Genomic DNA, 21,478 nt, shown 5'->3' with positions numbered 1-21,478 from the left:
GGCTTATATAATTGGCAAGATATCATCAGTGTGTTTTTCTTTGAACATCCTGCCTGACTCACCATGCCTGAAAGCATAAAAAGGAGGGCTAATTCCAAGTTCCAGACAACAGATGCATACAGTATGCAGTAGCAAAATTAACTGGTACATAGGCCACGCTCTCCTGCAATATTTAGTTATTATCAAAATTTCTTCTGTCATTGCATGGCTTCTGAATTTCCTCACTGGTTCTCAGTGAGAATAAATTGTTACTGCCTTTAAAACAGCACTCCCCACTTAATAACAGTTCTTCCCCTAACCATGGTCAGCAGGTATAAACTATACTGTAGTCTCAGCCGTACCACACACACACAGTTAGGTCTAGGGGAGGTGGATGTTCAGAACCTGTCCAGCCTTATTTAGGGTTATTCATAGAGAATGCAGATCACTTTGCACAGGCTGTCAGAATAGTTTCTTATAGTCAGATTTTAGCAAAAAGATTATTCATGGGTGGTACCAGAAAAATTATGCAGAATGTATTATATTTTAGTATTCCATACTACAACAGTATTCTGAAAATGCAGACTCTATATTAAAGATTTCTATTGTAGCACCTAAAACTTTTAAAGTGCATTCAAACTTTTAAAAGTGTATTCTAAAGAGACCATCTAGGAATTACTTAATGTGTTTCTACTCGTATTTTAAAAAAGCCCCCAACATTCCAGGACTCCTCAAGCGTTCTTCTGGAGCAATCCCTAGTAGAATTTTTGGGATTTAGGAGCTTTTCACCATTTCCAGTTTAACAGCTCACAGTGACATACTAAGATACTCAGGAGAGCCCAAAGAAAGTATCAATGATACCTTTTCTCCTTTCTGTTTTGGAACTACACGTTCTGACTCCTTATCACACTTGTTGCCCAACAGTATTACGTCCACTTCATCACCTGCTTTCTAAAAGAGAACCAGGATTAATAAATGTCAAGTAAGAAAAAAGCAAACAACAAAAGTCCTTCACCTTCAGCTCACACAAACTCTCAGCACTTCACTTCCTTGAAAGCAAAGGCTAAATTCTGTCCTGACCTTCATATTTGGAAATATTTTCCATCAGTTACTGGGATTAGGAGTGAAATAGCAAGATTGCAAAGAGCAGAAAAAAGCTACTTAGAAGTGCCATGTATAATTTCCAACCCCTTTCATAAGAAATAAAGTATATGGTGCATGGGCACCATCTTCTGATGAGTGCTCCATCTTGAGGCTTTAAAGTGAGTGGAAATGCCCTGAATTCACAGACACTTCCCTCCCTAAAGTAATAGATCCATGGATTAGCATATGACTCCGGTCTACATCCAGCACTCACAAGTAAAAAGGAAGGAATTTGCTGCACCTGAAAGAGCACCTCTCTGTACTTCACTTTTGCACATAGACACTAAAATTACATTCAAAGTGTTCAAACTCAACATAAAAGTCTGATTATTCCAAGATACTAGGAAGAAGGCAATAGGTTTTTAATGAAGTAAAATTTAAAAACCTCATTGATCCCAAAAGGAAGAAAAATCTACCTTTTTGACCTTGTCTCCATCCTTCATTCCTCTAATCCACTCACATGCATGATGACTGTGAAAAGCACTGGGTTCTTTACATCAGTGTTATTTTAAGATAAGCTATTGTAACTACGCATGACTGGAATAATGACAAGGAAAGGGAACAGTTCTGCAACAGAATGAGGAATTTGAAAACTGACATTTGTTGTGAAAGTCACAGTATTTAAAACCACTTTCAGTCCTTAAATGGAGGAAGCTGAGGGTCTCACTCTAGAGACAATTGAAGCTAAGTGGTCTGATTGCCATGGCTTTTATTCTGGAGGTACATGCTCACACAGCTTCTTTGATGACTCAAAAAGCCTGGTCTCAGGTTGCACATCTCTCTCTGATCTCTGTCACCATCTTAATTTCTATAACTTTGCATAATGCAGAATCAGTCACAATCATCTTGCTGAGAGCTCACACACATATGCATGCATGCCCTTCCCTTCAGAGAAATGCAGAGAAAAACCTCTATTCAGTAAAGGATGAGAGAATCACTATTTTTAGTCTATTTGTACTTTTACAAATAGACTCATTTGAAGAGTACAGCAGTAGGCACAATTTATTATTAAGGAACACTATTTCATTTTTTTAATCCATTCTCCTAAGCTAAACTTATTTCATACCCAGACTTGATGTTCAAGATAATGTAGTATTAAAATTAAGTAAACTTAATATAAGACTAGGAAGTACAGGCCTAAAATTGCGAATCAATCTAACCTGGACTAACAGATCAAAATGTTGTCTATTTAGGAATGCACTGGAGATTCACTCATTAAGGTCAATGGCTCTCCTACATAAAATCACATGTATCAGTCCCAAAATAGGGTAAATAGACAACTTAATCTCATCACATAATCAGCTTTTCATTTGGAAGAAGTTGTTGATGTTGATGAACGTATTATAAGAGACATTTAACTTTACTCTAAAGGTCAAAGGCAAATACTTGCATGCTGACAAACAAAACGACTGAATTCATTCTGCAACTTTATTTCTGTATAAACAGCACAAATTTTTGCAGTAGGAATGTTTTTTCTAAAGAGCTTCAAACAATAAGAAAATTTAAAAGAAGTTAGAGGTACCAGGCCTTTCAGTAAGTATTTATCAGTATTACCAATCAGTATTTATTTCTGCAAATAACTATTAAATCTATATCAATATAATGTATTAATGTATTTTCACTTTGTCTGCATCCTCCATCAAAGCACTCAAAGTACTCCTTTGATGCCTTGCAGTTTCTTGTATTTAGAAAAATGAAGATTATACACTAAACTGATGGCCATTTTAGATTTTGAAAACTGATTATGTAGATGAAGATTTAAAAAATTAAGTCAATATGACGAGGCAGAAGTTTGACCATGTGCTCAGTTGGCATAAAAACTGCAAGGGTACACTGATTTGAACTGGCCAAAAATATGGCTCTTCAGTGCTTCCAAAAGCTTACTTTGTATTTTCACACTCTGTTATTTATAGCTAGGGAATAAGCTTTTCAAATGCAAAATCTGAAAGACGATGGTTATTTTACTGTTGTTAAAATGCTATGCAAGTCAGCACTGAGTAAGCTCATAGAGTCAGGAAATATTTTTTCCCCCGTATCATGGAGAAGTATTATTAAAAATTTCATCCATTTCATCAAGGAAAAAAAATTTTTTTTGGTAAAGATTAAAAAAAAGTTTTGCTTTGGTATGTCAAAAATGACAGATTTTTGGTTCACTCTCTCAGTTTTCCCTCAGATTTTAATATTTCAAAGTTTACATTTTATTGAAGCTTAAAATACAATAACCTGAACTACAGGTAGAAAACCGATACTATTTTATTTTGAAAAGGAAAACATGAACACTATGTTTCTCTCAAAAAATTGGAGTCAAGAGATTTATTGAGACTAACCAAGTTTTCTGAAGTGTTTGGCAAAGCTTGGAGTCACCAGGTTTTGGCAAAAGGGCTTTTCTTTCTCTGGGTTCCCAGGCAGCTTGATCTGGCGACTGCAGAAGTCAGGCTGCTCCGAGCAGTGGCCACGGGAGGGAGCAGCGGCCGAGCCTCAAACCCAGCTCTGTCACATACTAGGTTCGGAATGCTGGACATTTATTTGCACAACAGCACCACGGCCTCTTTAGCGACCTACTGACAGGGGACACCCACCCATGCCCTCCACCCTCCTGCTTAATGTTCACCCAGCCTGGGCACTCAACCAAGCACATACACAAATCACTGCCTGACTGCATGGCTACTAACAGAAATCAAAAATGCAAAAGGGAAAATATCTTGCTCATCCCCTCTGTATGTAATTTGTTTGGTGTTTTTTTCTTTTCCAGAAGTGCTCTGAATTTATGTGAGTATGAAAAGCAGCAGACACCCTTACTGTAAGAGAACTACACCACATCTGTACTTACAGGTTATTGGAAGAAACGACACTTTCACTTCTTAAACCAGATAAAAACAGTTATTTGTTTTGACAGCATCAACAATGAGGGAGAAGACATCAGGAACTGAGAAAACATTGTATTGTGTCTTCTTCCTTTACAACATTAGCAGCCACAACCTTTAGGGTTTCCTCTCCACTGTAGCTGTCTACATGAAAAAAGAAACTTTCACTTCTGATATTATTCTTTTGGAAGACATCACTCACAATCCCAATTGCTTTTAAAGTCTAAGCTCTAATACACCTGTTAAGATGGAATTAAATGGAACACAGTATTTCAGAAATAACATATTCAGGTAACAGATAAACTGAACCAAAAAAGGGCACTATGCGAAAATGTCAGCAACCCAACACACCCATACAGTTTATATAGTGGTCAAGGGGTCACTTCTTCAGGTAGGACAAATAGAAAGCTAATGTATTCCATTAGTGATTTAGGTTGGCAAGGACTTCTGGAAGTCATTTGGTCTAATCCCCTGCTTGAAGATGGGCCAACTTCAAAGTCAGGTCAGGTTGCTCAAGGCCCTGTTGAAGGGCATTTTAAGTGTGTCCTTTAAGAGTTCCTCTCTTGGGCACCTGTTTGAGCATTTGACCACTCTGTTGTGAGGAAGTTTTTGCCAATGTTAGTTGGACTCTTGTTCAAAATATCCTAGAAAGAACTGCTTTCTGCAAATGGATTTGGTACACAGCTGCTTGTACTTAATTTTTAAAGGCCAAACAGAATCAGCCTTTCAGAACAGGTACCTACAACAGCTAAAAGCCACGTCAGAAGACAAGAGGAACACTTTAATAAATTGCACATAACCTGCAATCCTACAAACAAATAATGGTTTCAGATTCAAAGTAATTTTCCTGCAATTATCATGGTCCTAATGAGTGCATTACAAATCCAATATACCTGTACTGGATTTGCCAATAATGCCCTAAGATATTAATCTGTGGGTGAGTATATTTTTCTACTAAGATTTTTAAGTACAGTCATGTTACTTAGTTTCCTCTAGTTCTGAATATAAATTTTACAGCAATACAGATATGGCAGCATATTTCTGTCTTGAACTTCCTTGAACAATAGTTCATTTTTAATAGGAAATTTGCTTTATTCCACATTTCAAATAACTGAAATATAATAAGAACATTACTGGCAATCTGACTGTAATTGCACTGACTGGACAGTTTTTATAAAATCAATGGACTTCTTAAGAATGCTAAATTGCTTAGATTATTATTTTCAACTGTTGTAAAAATGGCTTAGTACATTGAACAGATTTATAAAAAAATTTGTTTAAAATTTTTATGTGTAAAGAATTAAAACATGAGAGTATAATGTAATAACTGAATTGTCTCAAAAATTCTTGTTTGATTGTGCAAGCTTTACACTACCTGTTAGTCTGGTATTTCATGAAGTCTGTACTCTATCTGTTTTCCTTTTTAAAACTTATTTATTTTTTCTATGCTTGCATATTTCAAAGGATGTTGTAGCAATAGCCACTCTGATTCTGGGCATTTGTGGGGAATTAAATACTGGTTTGCATTCACAGACCAAAGCAAATGCAGGGAATGTCACCGACCCCCAGGAAGTAATTAATTTTCATGAAATGCCCTGGTTTTAAACAGTTATTGCTTAAAAACACTTCTTTTGCAATGAATGGCTCGATATATTTCTACCAAGACTCTTCAGAAATTGATATCCCACTAGGACTAAATTAAATTTTTTATTATTATCTAGCTCTATTACAACACTAATTGCTAGTTTTGAGATTGGTACAATCAATCATGCAATTTACATTCCTAAAAATTGGTTTAGACTGAGTATTTTTCGATTTTTTAAATTTTAAATTAACAAAGTACCTCCAGGGGTTAAGATTAAACAGTCTAAATAGCTTGACTACATTTACACGGAAGCTTTGAAGTGTCACAAACAGAAAGCAGGCTTGTGCAGGTGTCATTTCCTGACTGACTTAAGCAGATCTAAGCCTGCACGGTGGCTACAGGTGCTAGTCTCATACTTCCCTCCAACCTGGCCATACAGACCTGAAACTCTCTTGCTGTTTATGGCTGTGAACTGTAGCCCACTGAATCAATCACCCTGTTGATCTAATTAAAGATGACAGGACAAAATGACCCCTTCGGAGCCAGTGTGAATAAAGACCAGTATTTTATAGAGAAATTTGTACGGTCAGATATATAGATACATCCATAGATAGATATTAATGGATATATATGGATAATCTATATTTTCAGCTTCAGATTACAGCAAACATACTATTCTACTGTGTGCTGAGTTAAATCTTTGTTAACCATGGAACTGTACAACCAGTGGCATATCTAGGTGTGGCTTTTATTTGCCCAACGTAAGGGCATGTGCTTTTCTTAACAAAATAATAAAACAGATGTCTTAATTTGAAGTGTGTGCAGACAAGCCAGCAAGAATATTGTGTCATCAAATCTCCTTCAGTAACACATTACTGCAGTTAGGCTCTGTTGCCACTAGGACTTTTAAGATGGCTCTAAGGTCAAGGATAATGATGTACTAGGTCACCATGGTAATGTTGTTAATAATGAGATAATGTAAATGTAATGTTTTACCAAAAGTATAAGATACCCTATGTATGTATTATTGGATATATGACCACGTGTAGTTCATTAATTCAGCTGTATACTGAAGCTGTGAAGAGAGAAAATTATGTGTTTGATGGTTTTACTTCAAGCCCACTTTCCGAAGATTAACTCTCCATCATGTCATATTCCCACCAAATCATAAGAGCATTAAAAAAACTGCCTGAATGTTTACTTGATTTTAATCAACAAAGAGCACTACCTTGCTTGGATTCTTACACAAGCATACTAACTTACACAACTGTGCTAACTACAGACTGCCACGCTACTGCTTAGGGGCAATCTCATTGCTCTCTGCAGCCCCCTGAGGAGGGGAAGTAAAGGGAATGGTGCTGATCTCTCCTCCCTGGCATCAAGAGACAGGACATGCAGGAATGGCTCAAAGTTGTGCCTGGGAGATTCAGACTGGACATTAGGAAGCATTTCTTCACTGAGAGAGTGGTCAAACATTGGAACAGGCTTCCTAGGGAGATGGCCGACTCCCCAAGTCAAGTAAAGAGGCATTTGGACAATGCCCTTAAAAACATGCTTTAACTTTTGGTCAGCCCTGAAGTGGTCAGGCAGCTGGATGGTCACTGAGGGTCCCTTACAGCTGAACTATTCTATTCTAAAACTGACCTGCCTCTACCTAACAGAGAACATAACAAGAGAGACCTAGCAATAAAGACTTGGAATACAGGGTTACAGGAATACAGGCAGCTGAAAGATCTTATGTCTAAGGGCTTGCCCACTCCTCCCTCCCTGGTTCCTCCCTTCACATTGTTCCCATACCTTCTTCTCTCTTTGCCTTCCTACTCCTATCTGTTTACCTTGCACCAACTCCAATAAGTGTCAGACCATTCTATTAGCCTCTTAAACTCACTGATGGAGCAGAAAAACCATCCAACTTTTTTTGCTCTGTTAGTTTTCTATTGCATTAGAAAGTCAGAGTGAACCACAGAGGGCTCTTGACAAGCTCCAAAAGCAGCACAGTGGGAGCCAATGTTTAGGAGCAGGGAGGTGGGAACACACTCCCTGTCTGGCAGCCATGTGCTGTTGAATCACTTCCTATTTTACATGAAAGCACGTGTTTCTGGCTGCAGCACCACTAGCAGCTGAGCTAAACAAACAGCTTCCCACCCCAATTCCTCCCTCTTGAAACCATCCTCTCAAGGAATATCCAGCAAGGACAAAGAGGATGTTTAAGTCCTTTGATCTTGGGATGAGGTAATTACACTAAAGTAATGAAAATAGAAAAGGGAAATAACTGGCTGTGATATGGAATTTTCATACAGAAACCAATTAAAATCCTGGGATGAGCTCATGGAGATTGACTTACGTGTAGCCACACCAGTGACAAAAGCATCATAACTCAGCATGCACAAACCTGAATTGGAAGCTATGTCTTACAAGTACTTCAGAAAACGTTCCTGCATCACCATGGGCTTGTCCTGGATAATATACATTCTGTTTCAGTTTCAGATGACAGTAATTCTACTATCATACTGTGTGCTTAGTTAAATGCAAGAAATTCTGGTTATAAACATACAGAAACAAGAATAGATCTCATGCAGTCATTTAAAACAACACATTAATTACTTTCATTAGGAGATCAACCAGTGACAGATATATTTACCTCATATATGTCTTGCATCCACATTGTTATACTCTGAAAACTCTTCAGATTTGTGATGTCATATACAAGAACAAAGCCTTGTGCACCACGGAAATAGCTAGTACTAAGTGTATGGAATCGTTCCTGGCCAGCAGTATCCCTGAAAGAAATTACAATAAGTCACACACACACACACAAACAAACAAAAGATGATCAAATTGCAGAACCTCCAAGAAAAATCACTTTATTTTAAGGAATATTGTCCAAATTTTGAATTATATACTCTAATGTGAAAGGAACAAGAAAAGATACAGATGAGAGACACAGCGTTAAAAGAAATACACTGGAAATTTATACTGAATAATACAGCCCTTCTAAGGAAGCCAAACCAGTGGCTGAAGTCTGAGTGTAATGTCAAGTCCACCGTTGCTTCTTTATATACATAATAATTATGATCAGTACAACAGGGATGACAAAAAAAATCTGTACTACAAGCATTGCAGGAGTCAGGTGACATCCCCGTATTCTGACAAGCCCTATGTAAACTCACACAAACAGGAAGCTGGTTTATATGGAAGACAGGTTTCAGGAAAAAGTCTACAAAATACAGGGATGCAGTGACTCCTACACATAATTATGCCTTAAGAAAGCTGTAAACAAGCCTCCAATACTTTTGTATTAAAGCTTGAGACAGAATAACAGTGGATCTAATAATGGTCAGATAATTCATGTACAGATTTATTCCCTGAGAAGTTAACTACCGGTAAGTATAAACAACATTCAGTACTGGATGCCTGGAGAGACGGCTGTCAGTAGCACTATATACTCTTTAGAAAAACCTCCAAACCAAAAAATAGTGTACGTTCACAGACTCCTCTTAGTGGCTTTCTCTTGGTGATGCTTTTGAACATGCATTTGATGGGCAATGAACTGTAAAATGTTTTTGCTTTGTCACTTCCCTCGATGTTCCTATACAATTAAATATACTTAATATGGATCATAGATCTGCACTGTTTGTATGCTGCAGGTTTTACTGCTAAAGCAACCCAGGGATAACCCTATTTTAAATTTACATTACTTGCTGCAAAAAATGTGCTCCTCTAGGCTAAATTCAAATTTTAAAATGACCTAGTAGGAACGCCTGCATGTCAGAAAGACACACGATCAAAAGCAGATGAGATTTTTCAGGTCATAATGCAATTTAGTTGGCTTTCATTTGTGATACAAATTAAAACTTACCATATTTGAAGTTTCACTCTTGTGTCATTAAACATTACTAGCTTTACTTTAAAATCAATGCCTAAAAGAAAAAAAGGAAAATCTGTAACATTTCTCATACTAACATGGATTCCCTTTGAATAGTGTTTCTTAGCTCTAGTTACGGTGCAATTTTGAACAGAAAGTGAAAAGGAACAATACCAAACAAAGAATAACTAGCCAACCATATACAGTCGAAATGGAAGTTGTAGAAGGAAATTATTCAATGATCAAAGCAGCTATGTGCCAATACATTGCACAAACACAATACAAAGCAATGCCAATACCAAGCGACGAAGGGGCAGGCCAAAGCAGAGGTGCAGATACTCTAAAACTACAAGTAGGTCTTTCCATGGATAGGCAAGTGACAGGACAGCAGTTTCACGGCCCATGCACAATAATACGTTGTGCAAATATCTTGGTGATTTTCAACAGCATGGCAGCTATGAATGGGAAGGCAGACATGCTTACAAAGCCATTACACGTGCCACACCATTTTTCTGTCCTTATTTCCAAATCCCTGAAAAAAGTATCCAGAGTTACAAGAACAGGAATAGAAGCTGGCTGTACTAATTACACGCAAACACAAATCTTACATGGGATTTAATTCAATATGAAGAGGATTGTCTCTACGGCCTAAATCACAGTGTATCACAGATCCAGAATTCTAAAAGCAAGCATTAATATTTGAAATCAGTGCAGAATGTTGTCTCTACATAGACCACAGATCTTTCCTCAAAGTTATTTTCCTTATAATTTATGGTGTTTTCCTTCATTATATTATCAAATTAGTACTCCAGATGTAGTAGACTATACCTGCATTTATGGGCTGCTAAAGTTCTAGTTTCAATACTACGATCAGCCAGCTATCAGCTGCTATCTTAGAGTGGCACTTTTCTCAGAGTTAACCATTGTTTCCCTATTACTTTATTGCTGAAGTTTGAAATAACATTTGATAATTTCTCTGATAGCTTTTTTCCCCACTAAAAAACAACAAAGGGGTTTTTTTGTCAATTATATTAAGTGAAGTTAAGGTGGCGTTGCAACAGCTGACCATACTGTATAGTCAAAACTCCATAAGATCAAACTACAGCTACTTAAAATTACATCAGAGTGGCTTTTCACCTGTAGTAATGTCATTTGAAAGACCTAGACAGTTTGAAAAATCACAAAAATTTTAAGTTAATAACACTGTACTGATTTCTGTAAGAACCTGACTGCCAAATTAATTTATCAAAGCAAAGTATCCATGTCAGCAAACTAAAAAATGCAACAGAGGAAATGTTCCCCTCCTTTGTACTGACAGATGTATTGTGCACAAAATTTTGACAAGTACACTCTCACATGCATGATTCCAATGCCATTAACATTTTTTGTGTGTATGTGATACGGGAGTTGAGGTAGATTTAAAAAATTATTATGATAATCATGTCCTTCACTTGATGAATTTTCATTGAAGCTTCAATGGAAAGGAAAGATGAAATAGTATAATTGGTATCTGTAATTAGTATTACACAAAGCTTCCTTGATGGAATTAATAATGTCAGATGGAAATGTAATTTAAGTCAAATTTGCTCATGTAAGGTGAAATTCCAACGTGATGGAAAACATTTGCTCCTGAAATTCACACGGTTTTGTTTAATTATCTGTATAATTTTCTACAATTGATGTTGAGAGGGACAGGGTACACACTGAGAGGCTGAAACATCGCTTTCAAATGGTGGATTGGGAATAGAGCAAAAAATTGTAAACCAGACAGAGATTCTCAGACCTATATGAGAAAGTTCTTAGCTGACATACATTTTAATAATAATTGATATAAGCTTTTTTTTAATTTATTTATAAAAAGGGAAGCAGAATGCTGAATCAGACTAAAACTTAATCTAAATTAAAATCAGGGGTATTGACGTCTTAAGTCAACTTCAAAATTTATTGACCTAAAAGGTCAATGAATGTTAGTGAAAAACAGAAGTCAATATGTTCTGCATGCATGAATTGTTCATGTCTTTATATGAAATTTCCAGCAAACTTAGCAAATTGCAAAGACAGAAAAGAAAAATGAGAACCACAATGCCAAAGACAGCTCACAGATTTCAGATGCTTTTAGGCCTAAGTGTTGTACAACATGATCAACATAACAAAGCGAGCATTGATTACAGCTCTGGAGATAAATGTTATTGGAATGCAACAGCTTGTACTCGGTTCTTTTAGGCTGTCAAATGAAACCAAGAGGGGGTATGCTGGGTGCAAGTTCAAATTCTAGTTGTTATTTCCAAGTTTTATAGCCATGAAATTAATTTCTTTTCTTTGTATTCCAAAGATCAAATATTCACATATTAGGACTGATGCACCTTATAGACAATTAGGTCTAAAACGCACAAAAATACTCAGTAATTCAGGGTAATTCAGCTGTGAAATGCCCCTCTCTTCCCTCAGTATCTCTAAAGTAGGCTTTGGCCATCTGCAAAAGTCCTCTTCAAAGAGGTCTTTTGCAGTTGGCCTAGAAATGACAACACACTTTTCACTCCAACAGAGCTGGTGAGTTCCTGACAGAAAACGCTCAAAAAATATGTGTATCCAGAGAAAATGCAAGTTTGAGCAGCTTAGCAGGATGCAACAGCAAGAACATGGGCAGAGGATGGTGAATGTCAATACATTGTCTTCAACTCCAGAAATATGGAAACAGTTGCTATCAGGTCCTGTGCCCAAACTGGGCAAGCACCCAGTGAGATGTTGTGGGTTGAATTTCCACTGTGTTACTTCTACCCATACTTAACCCCTACTAGTTGTTGGTGTACTACTTGTTTTCCCATACATGTCAAGAAATATCTGAAGTGGTGTGGTATCTGAGTGGTCTCAAGTAATGATAATTGTTGGTTTGCTAAGAAAAGCAACTCATAGGATAAGATGGTTCGACAGAAAAGTAACAATGACAAAAAATCCAGTCTTGTTAAAAAAAAAGAAAAAGGAATTAAGATGTGGATTGCTACTGATGGTCTTAACACAGACCTTCACTATGGTTCATTTTTGCTGATTAGCTCTACTTTATTTCCTTCTAAAGTAAGTATCAGGGCATCTACACAGACTTTTTAATCCTAATGCTGAAGTTGTACCACTTTCAACTATGACAGATTTGAGAGGACTCAGAGCTCTGCAGAAATGTTTCTCAAAGAAAACATGTGGGCTGCAGGACCACAGCAACCATTAATACAGCAAAATAACCTCACAGTCCATGAGATCACAATTCTGTTCACTGGTAGAGAAGGGGTTTTTTTGTTCATAAAGTTTCTCTATGGCTTTATATGCAATGCCATTGTTTAAACAAAAACATTTATTCTTTATAGTCTATTCATAATAAAATGCATCTGCCTTATGATGCATACAAGTTTAATTAGAAAACTATAAGTGCTTATAATTTATCCGAACTGTGTAATTGAAGAGGAGGAAGGGCACCCAGCCTTGAGTGTTTAAGTGATGCGTTAAAAGTTTTCAATGAAAATTTACTGTGAATGCATTTTTTGCTTTTTCTCATGAAATACATAATTTTAGAAAAGATCGCTACTACTGAGGCCTATTATAAAACATTTGGTTGTTTTTTTCCCTGCAATAACACTAGAATTTTTCCTAGTAACACAAAGCTGTGATTCATGACGACACAGAAATGAGACTTTCAACAACCTTTTAACTTCTGTGCATATGACCCTTTGCCACTAAGGAAGGTGGGGGCACATGAATTTGCCAGGGAACTCAGAAGGCTGCAACACTGCACAGCTGGGATAATCTTCCCTCTACTCAAATCACATTTCACCTGGACAGGTAAGGTGAAAAATCAGTTAACAGCAAATGAGCATTTAATAGGCTGCACAACAGAAAGGGATCATTTGGCTGAGCTTGTATGAAACAGGCAGCCAGACAAAAACAGTTACTTGTTTTGACAGCATCAACAATGAGGGAGAAGACGTCAGGAACTGAGAAAACGTATTGTGTCTTCTTCCTTTACAACATTAGCAGCCACAACCTATAGGGCTTCCTCTCCATTGTAGCTGTCTACATGAAAAAAGAAACTTTCACTTCTGATATTATTCTTTTGGAAGACATCACTCACAATCCCAATTGCTTTTAAAGTCTAAGCTCTAATACACCTGTTAAGGTGGAATTAAATGGAACACAGTATTTCAGAAATAACATATTCAGGTAACAAAAACCACATCTGGATGATTCATTTACATAAACAGTTTTTAAATCTCTCAATAATAGGTGTCAGCAATAAAACTAACAAAGGTAATCTCAGTCCATAACTGTCACAAAATCTCATATTATCTTCACCATTCCTTCAAATAGTTTAAGTTATAACTTGGAAACCATATTCCAAAAGGTTTTGAGTCTGCAGGGAACTGAATTAGGAGTAAAAGAAATTGTATCTTAAAATAATAACCTCATGGTCAGGAATCTCTGTCCCAGTATAAAACACATCAACAAAGCTGATGTTTATTTTCATGGCCATTCTTTGGAGTTCCTTGCTAAGCCTGGCAACAAGTTGCCTGTTATTAGGATCTATTTCCCAACTTCATTGTTAGTTCTGTTCTTCTCTCCTTGTTCATGATTGTTTCAGAGACCATTTTGCAAGAATGGGTAAGAAAATAAAAAGTGGTTTAAATTCAGCTGTTCTCATGCGGGCAGGTCAAGTCATCTCATGTACATTAAGTATTTCCTGGACCAACTACTGCCACAGCTACTATCTGTTATTTAATTCAGATAAACCAACTCCTCCCAGACTGAAAAATGTTTAAAAGAGCCATGCATATTCCAAATGCAGGAATACACAATTTCTTGGCATACTTTAGTCTTCTCTTCAAGAGCAAAGAAAGTGAAAAAAAAATTTCCCAGGCAAAAATTGGGAAAATCTCCACAGCAAATCAAACTACTGCACACACATAACACGTTTGCCTACTCATGCCAGAGGTTTCAGCATGTGGACAGTCAGCTTGTGGGGCTGGGACACCAAGGCAGTGGGAAGTTCCCCATCATCACCCATCTGCAGTGGTGTTGGAGGAGGCAGCATGGTAGTACAGCACAGAATGGACGTGGTCTGGCTCTTCTTTAATCATCATGCATGCAGCTACCTACAGTAGTACATATTTTGACTTTATACCATTAAAATTATTAGTGAAAAGCTAAATCCCTTTCTAGCCTGAAAGACTGAGGAACTGGGCGTTTTACTGGCATCTGACATTTCTTTGAGGTTGGTATCTGAAAGGAGGATTGTAGCCAGGTCAGGGTCGGCCTCTTCTGCCAGGAAACAAGTGATAGGACAAGAGGATATATAGCCTTAAACTGTGCCAGGGAAGGTTTAGATTGGACAGAAAGGGTGATTAGACATTGCAGTGGACTGCTCAGGGAGGTGGTGGAGTCATCATCCCTGGAGGTGTTTAAGTGAAGACTGGACATGGCACTTAATGCCATGGACTAGTTGACATGGCAGTGTTCAGTCACAGGTTGGGCTTGATGATCTCAGAGTGTCTTTTCCAAACTAATTGATTCTGTGATTCTGTATGGCCTTCTATGCACCCACACCAGTGTACAGCAGCAGGGCCTCCGTGGGCAATAGAAACAGTAAGAACAAGTTGTCTTCGTAAATTTAAAATGGGAGTAGGTTCCCAAAGTCCGGATGAACAGCAAAGCCAGTGTAACAGGCCAGCACTCTGCAGTGGCTCTGGGTGACACATGTCCTGACACGTCGGCAAAGGTTTAAGTTGCTGGACGCGGCTGGACACGCGCAGAGCTCAGCAGAGGGAGATTTGACATCTCCCAGACCGGCAGCGCCGCGCTGACAGCGCCGGTCCGGCCGTGTGTGAGCCGTGGGCACCGGGGGAGGAGAGGGCAAGGCGAGGGAGCGTGGCGGGCGGAGGCACACGGAGCGGTCACTCACCGATCGTGGCCAAGTAGGAGGTGGCGGGAGTGCCGGCGGGCGGCGAATCGGGCTCCGTGTACCGCCGCACGATGGAGGTCTTCCCCACGCAGGACTCTCCGGCCATCACGATTTTCACCAGCAGCGGCGGCGGCTCCTCCGCACCGCCCGGCCCCTTCCTCGGCCCCGCCATGGCGGGCGCCGAGTGCCGGCCGGGCCGGGCCGTGCCGGGGGGGGACAGGACGGGGCGGGACGGGGCGGGAGAGGGCAGGGAGGCTCCTCAGGCTGCGCCTCAGCCGCTGCCCCGAACTAGAGTTATGAAATTATGCAAAAACGAGCTTTTTTTTTTTTTTTTTCCATGAAGTTTCGTCACCGAGAAGGAAAGAGGGAACTTTCACAACCCCCATGACGCTTCCCCCATGAAGTACAGAAATAAACAGTTTGGTTTCTCATTGATTCCTAGCGTTGAAGACAGAGATAGAGGAAACAGGTTTTAAGAATTTCCTCTTTTTCACTTTTAGTTTGTTCTCATCTGACAGTCAAAGCGACCTGCAACATCCAAAAAACCAAAAAAATAAAAAATCTGTACCAACAGTGTAGACTTGCTGCATGTATGTCTGGATGTTTTTACCAAAATCCCACGTTGTCCAAATTATAATGCCCTTGGCCATTTGTCAGTGTGCACATGGAACTCACCCAGTGCCATGAATTTAGGAATGGGATATATCTGAATGACAGTGCTAATATAAGTTTGCAAATACTTGTGTCTATCTAGGCCTGCAATTACTCACCATGGGTTTTTATATTGTCATCTTTGACCTTTTGAGTAACTCCTTGGTCTGTTTGTGTGTCACAGAGTAGTAGATGTGACATACTCGCTTTTTGTGGAGGACAATTTGTGACTCAGTGAGCTCCACCTAGCAGAATTCATGATCATATAATCATATAATCATCAAGGTTGGAAGAGACCTTTAAGACCAAATCTGTCAATCCAGCACTACCACTGTAAGCCCTAAACCATATCACCCAGTGCCAGATGTAGATGCCTCTTGAACACTTCCAGGGATGGTGACTCCACAAATGTTCTCCTATCAAAGGCCAAATATTATTTCAGGCCTATCTTCCCTTCACCCTGTACACCAACCTGCACCTCAGCTTTCCAGTATCGGACTGGTTAGCCACAAACCTTCAGGACTTTTTTGGTAGAAAGTCTTCAAAGGGTGTCAGCAACCTGTTTCTCAGTCATTGCTGGAAGAATGAGAATTTCTGCTACAATCAGTAGGAAATGACAGATAAAATCAACTACTCAGTTAACTAGGCTTTTAAGGAGTGACCTCTGAGATGTGACTGCGTAAAGAACCAATATTAGCAAAGGAGACATCAGTCAAAGTGTTTCCATTAGGAACAGAGTAAGATTTTGTACTGATGAGACTGAGCACACTCTTGAGTGACTGCTGGTGGTGAGCCCACAGTATGCTTTCAGGTGATACATCACATTATGAAGGCATTTGGGGAGCCTGGCCTGTACAATAAAGTTGCAGTCATGTGCCTTGCTTATTTGGACAAAGCAAAGGCTAAGAGGAAATATGATTACTCTCTGCCAAGGATTATAGGGTGTTAAAAAAAGCTGCTTAAACAAAAGGATAATATAGTGAATAGATATACACTGATTGTCAATATGGCCAAGCTAAAATTTGTGAGGTTTCTAATGATATTTCAAAAAATTCTTGCAATTGAAGTAATTGGGAGAGAATTCTTAATAAAGGCAAAACAAGATAAACGTGTTAGGGTGGCTGTAACTGCATGCATTAGGGAAGGACTGGACTTCATAAAACAGAACACTTCCTATAAGAAACATCCCCCACTGTCTCAGCAGCCGAATTAAGTTCTTGGAAGCCCCACGAAGTTCTGCTTCCCTGTGCAGAAATTTGAAGCTGCCCTTTATTAACCCAGACCTGAGAGATAATGGGGTGCTGGCATGTTCTGGTAGTTCTCGTGGGTCAGATATGATAATGTGTGTGGGGAATCTGTAGCGCTGACAGATAATCTAACATCTGCAGGCAGGGGAGAGGGTTTTCAGCTGGCTGTGCACCAATCCTCCTCCGGTCCCTCTGTCAGTGCAACTCAGAAGTGAGGACAATGGTGCTTTGCTCTGTAGATAGATGCTGTAGCACAAGTTTTGACAGATGCAAGTGTGTGGGTAGCACTCTGGTTTATAGATAAACCGTAAGGGTTTGTCTTTATTGTGGAGCTTTTTCCCGTTGTCTGCTCTGAAGCTGTTCTTCTCAAAAAAGCTGACTTAAATGGAGGCCACACTGCAGCTGCCCAGAGTAGTTAGATTTAGGTATTAGCCTGGAATGATAGTGTTAACAAGGATGCTACATTAGCTCAATCTTTACACTCTGCTGTTTGTCAGGCCAACCAATTTAAATTAAAAGGCTCTTCATAGCATTTTGTACTTTTGAGTGTTGATTTATGAACAATGTGCAAGGCAGGATTCTAGCCAATTTCTTAATGAAGACTCCAAATGCCTGGGGTTACTGCTGCTGCTGTCAGTGAGTTACAGTATCACTTTTCCTCGTATTCCTATCCACAAGGGGACAGTCTTTCCATCTCTTACCACTGACTAAAACCATTTAAAAGTTAGCTCCTTGAAAAGCTACCATTCAGTGAACTAATTTTTTTTTTAAAATATGTGTTTCATGCTTTAGAAAAAGGTTCCAGATCTTTGTAAACTATATGATGTTACTGTAATTATAGAGCTGATCCTAAGTAGAGTTAGTTTAATGAAACTAATGACTTGAAAAGAATGACTGCGGCTACAACACAATCGGTGCAAAATACAAAACAAAGTTTCCATGATATTTATTAAAATATCCTTGGAAAAGGATGTATTTGCTTCTCATTCAGCTTTTTTGATTGCTCACTACCATTTCTTTGACTCTATCTTTTCAAAAATATTATTATTGTTATTAATAATAATGACAATTTTAGAAAGCATTTTAGTGGGAGACTTTTTAATTTTCACATGGAAAAATTACTAGATTTATTATAATTAATTTTATAAAATGTTGTTATTAAAACATAACATGTATTTTTATTCAATATTTGTAAATTGTTATGGTTTCTCTCATAGATGTGATTCTTACATTTTTGCTCCTTATCTGAAATGTTCAGTTGAGAAATAACTGCTCAATTTACTCTGAGTACAGAAGTAGTTTAGGCAGAGAAGATAATGCCATATTTTTAAATTCTCAAAAGGTTCACATCTGCTACTTTGCATTAGTGTGGCATATTACCCCAATCCTTTCTGAAGAGTTGATACAGCAGCTGATTTTTCATATAGCCAAACCCCCACAAAAGTGAGCCACTCCTCATCACAGCTACAGAAACTCCTGTAAATTGCTCTGAATGCAGGAAGGAATCAGAGATTCTTTAGCAAAATTTTTCATGCAAAACATTCAGCATAATCTTGTCACTAGGCCTGCTTTGCACAGTCTTGCAAGCAACCATTATTTAAAAAGAAAAGAAAAAGTTAAGGAGAAGAACATAAATATAAACTAAGGATGAAGAAACATGTTTCTCAAACATAATGGCACCGATACAGGTGCCACAACTTCCTTAATAAGTGAAGCTTCCTACGTAATGAAATAAAGCTTACAAAATATTGCAAAATGGTTCAATGTATTTCCATTTGAAATTATGGAATATTAGAATACTAATGCAATTACAAATATTAGTAGCATATTCATGAAACTTTTCTTGAGCTGAAGGTATAAGCTAAAAATGATAATAATAAGAAAGGACAGGGCTTAGTTTGGATTTAAAATCCTCGGTATTATGTCACTGCTCGTGCCAAGATTACTCACTGAAGAGATTCTCTTAAGTGACCAAAGTGAAATTCTTTGCTTTCATTTCTGTTAAGATAAAACCACTTCTGAGTGGACAAAATTGAGGTACATTACTCATGATAGGCAAAACAGGGTTCACTAATCCTTAAATGAAATTTCTGGGCCAACTAAAAAGTATTTTAGTTATTTAAGAGACAGGACTCTCTGTTAAACTGGAATATAATTTTTAAGATTTCATCAGAGAACAGGACATTTCTCTGGGTCAGAATGACTCAAATGTGGGGTCACTGATGAAAACTCCATTGAAAAGTGTCCCTTCTAACCCAAACCATTCTATGGTTCCATGATTAATTCTTACCCCAGATGCACTACCACTGTCACTGATGGGCTTTGCCTTGCCCAGCTGCAGGTCCATTTTGGAGCCAGGTGGCATTGATTCTGTTGGACATGGGGAAGCTTTTAGCAGCTTCTCACAGAAGCCACCCATATAGCCCCCCACCTACCAAAACCTGGCCATGCAAAACCAATACAGAAAATATCTTGGTAAACAGCACCCCTGCCTATCTTCCTGTTTGTTTCTCATTTGAGCCACAGGGATCTATATTATTTGGAAAAACTTGGGAAGCATCCTAAATCACAAAAAGAACTCTGGAATAGAAAGAGAGGGTGAATAGATATGTTATCATCAAGATATAAAGATTAGGAGGATGATACTAAGTACATGTGCTTATTCTGATTTTTCTTAGCATCTGTAATGTCAGGAGCAGTGTGAATGGAGGGAGATGATTGATCTCCAAATCAGGGGGATGGAGAGTAGAAAATTAGAGGAAATGTGCAGATGAAAGACTGAATTCATCCTCCCAGGGGCTTGTCGGTACAATTTATGGGAATGATTCCTACAGGAGTTTTAGAAGATCAAAATGGAGTATGTGGCCTAGTGAGGTCACAAACTAAAGGCCAAGCAGCCGTGACAATCAGCTTTGAAGGTAAGCTTCTGTGTACTCTTCCAATTACTTTTTTGCCCAGTAATGGAAAGAAATAGGAAGCCATGCAAGCAGACTGCTTATAGATGAGCCTGAGAACATATAGGGTACATCTGCATCACCTTTAATAGAAATATCCATGTTTCAATTCAAGGTCACCGAGTGAAGCTGACAGAGGGTAAAGATGCTCCGTCTACCCTGTAGGCATTAGCTCACCTCCCCTGGCTGTCACTCAGCAGCTTGCTCCTGTCTCCATATGTTGTGCCACAGCTTGTCCTGCTAACTCCCATGCCACATGCTCCTCTTCTACGTCTGAACTTGCCACTTCAGCTACAAGGTGGCTGTCAGCCTGTCACAGATGGAGTTGAGGCCACAGCTCTGCTGCCTTTGGTGGAACAGGGTTTTTGGAGGAGTCATTGGTATTTGCTGATGGTAATGTTTAATCCTCTGAATCTTGATTAGCAAACTGCAAGGCAGCTGGCAGCTCCCTGGACAGGTCAACTTTCCAGGGTAGGAGTCTCCATCTATGCCCAAAAGCACCCAGCTACCCCCAAACCCTACTGAAAGGGCAACATGAGCATGCATCCTCTTGTTTTTCATCAAGAACAGACTCTTCCTGGTGAGGAGCTCTCACATCTGGACTGTGCCACTCCCCTGTGAAATCGTCTCTTTTCTTTGACCTTCAGATCTGATGGACCCATCTTCAGTTTCCGCTGGTCATGGGCACAAAGCTGGGACTGGGCTGGGTGCACGCAGAGCTGGGGGCTTGGTGGGCCTCTTTCTTGAATGCTCTTAAGATTTGAAGTCACCTTCTCAAATTGCCCTTGTGGTTTTGATTAGTGCAGTTTATCTGAATGACTGTCTGGAAGAGGCAGTAGTTTTTAATTTATTTTTCTGTGACCATTTTCTGATTTAATGGTGGTTGCTGGTTTTAGACTTGTTTTTACCAGTCTGACTATATTTTCCTATATATGAAAAGCATGCAGAGTTGCAGATAGACCTTTTTTATGTATCATATAAATCTATTCAAGTGAATAAATAAATAAACACTGCCAGAATGGGGTAAGAGTGAAAGATTGCATTGATACTATTAGGAATAGAAATATTTTGGAAGTGCCAGTATCAAATAATCTGTTAAAATGCCATATAGGCACGTGCACATACATAACCCACAGATAGCATGCTTTCCTCCAGATAAATGCCAAAAATTCAGACCTGCGTTTTCATTTAAGTACTTGACATATTCTTCAAATCCACAGTGCTTGGCAGATACCACAGCATCTTCCAT

General features: G+C 38.7%; 1 protein-coding gene across 3 annotated transcripts in view; it reads right to left on the bottom strand.

Moving 5' to 3' along the window:
- The window catches only part of LOC116798432 (ras-related protein Rab-10-like), a 29,528-nt gene extending 13,932 nt beyond the window's left edge, over positions 1-15,596 (bottom strand). The window contains exons 1-4 of one of the 3 annotated variants that reach the window (XM_032710901.1): positions 15,378-15,596; positions 9,431-9,491; positions 8,213-8,351; positions 841-930 (exon numbers count right to left, since the gene is read on the bottom strand). In XM_032710901.1, coding sequence (XP_032566792.1) covers positions 841-930; positions 8,213-8,351; positions 9,431-9,491; positions 15,378-15,549 — 462 coding nt within the window. In that variant the 5' untranslated portion in view covers positions 15,550-15,596. The remainder of the gene's footprint in view (positions 1-840; positions 931-8,212; positions 8,352-9,430; positions 9,492-15,377) is intronic. The other 2 variants (XM_032710884.1, XM_032710894.1) reach the window with 2 other exon arrangements.
- Between the last annotated feature and the right edge of the window lie 5,882 nt (positions 15,597-21,478).

The sequence above is a fragment of the Chiroxiphia lanceolata genome, chromosome 1 (genome assembly GCF_009829145.1).
Source record: "Chiroxiphia lanceolata isolate bChiLan1 chromosome 1, bChiLan1.pri, whole genome shotgun sequence".
Lineage (NCBI taxonomy): Eukaryota > Metazoa > Chordata > Aves > Passeriformes > Pipridae > Chiroxiphia > Chiroxiphia lanceolata.
This window is presented reverse-complemented; position numbering and strand designations above follow the sequence as displayed.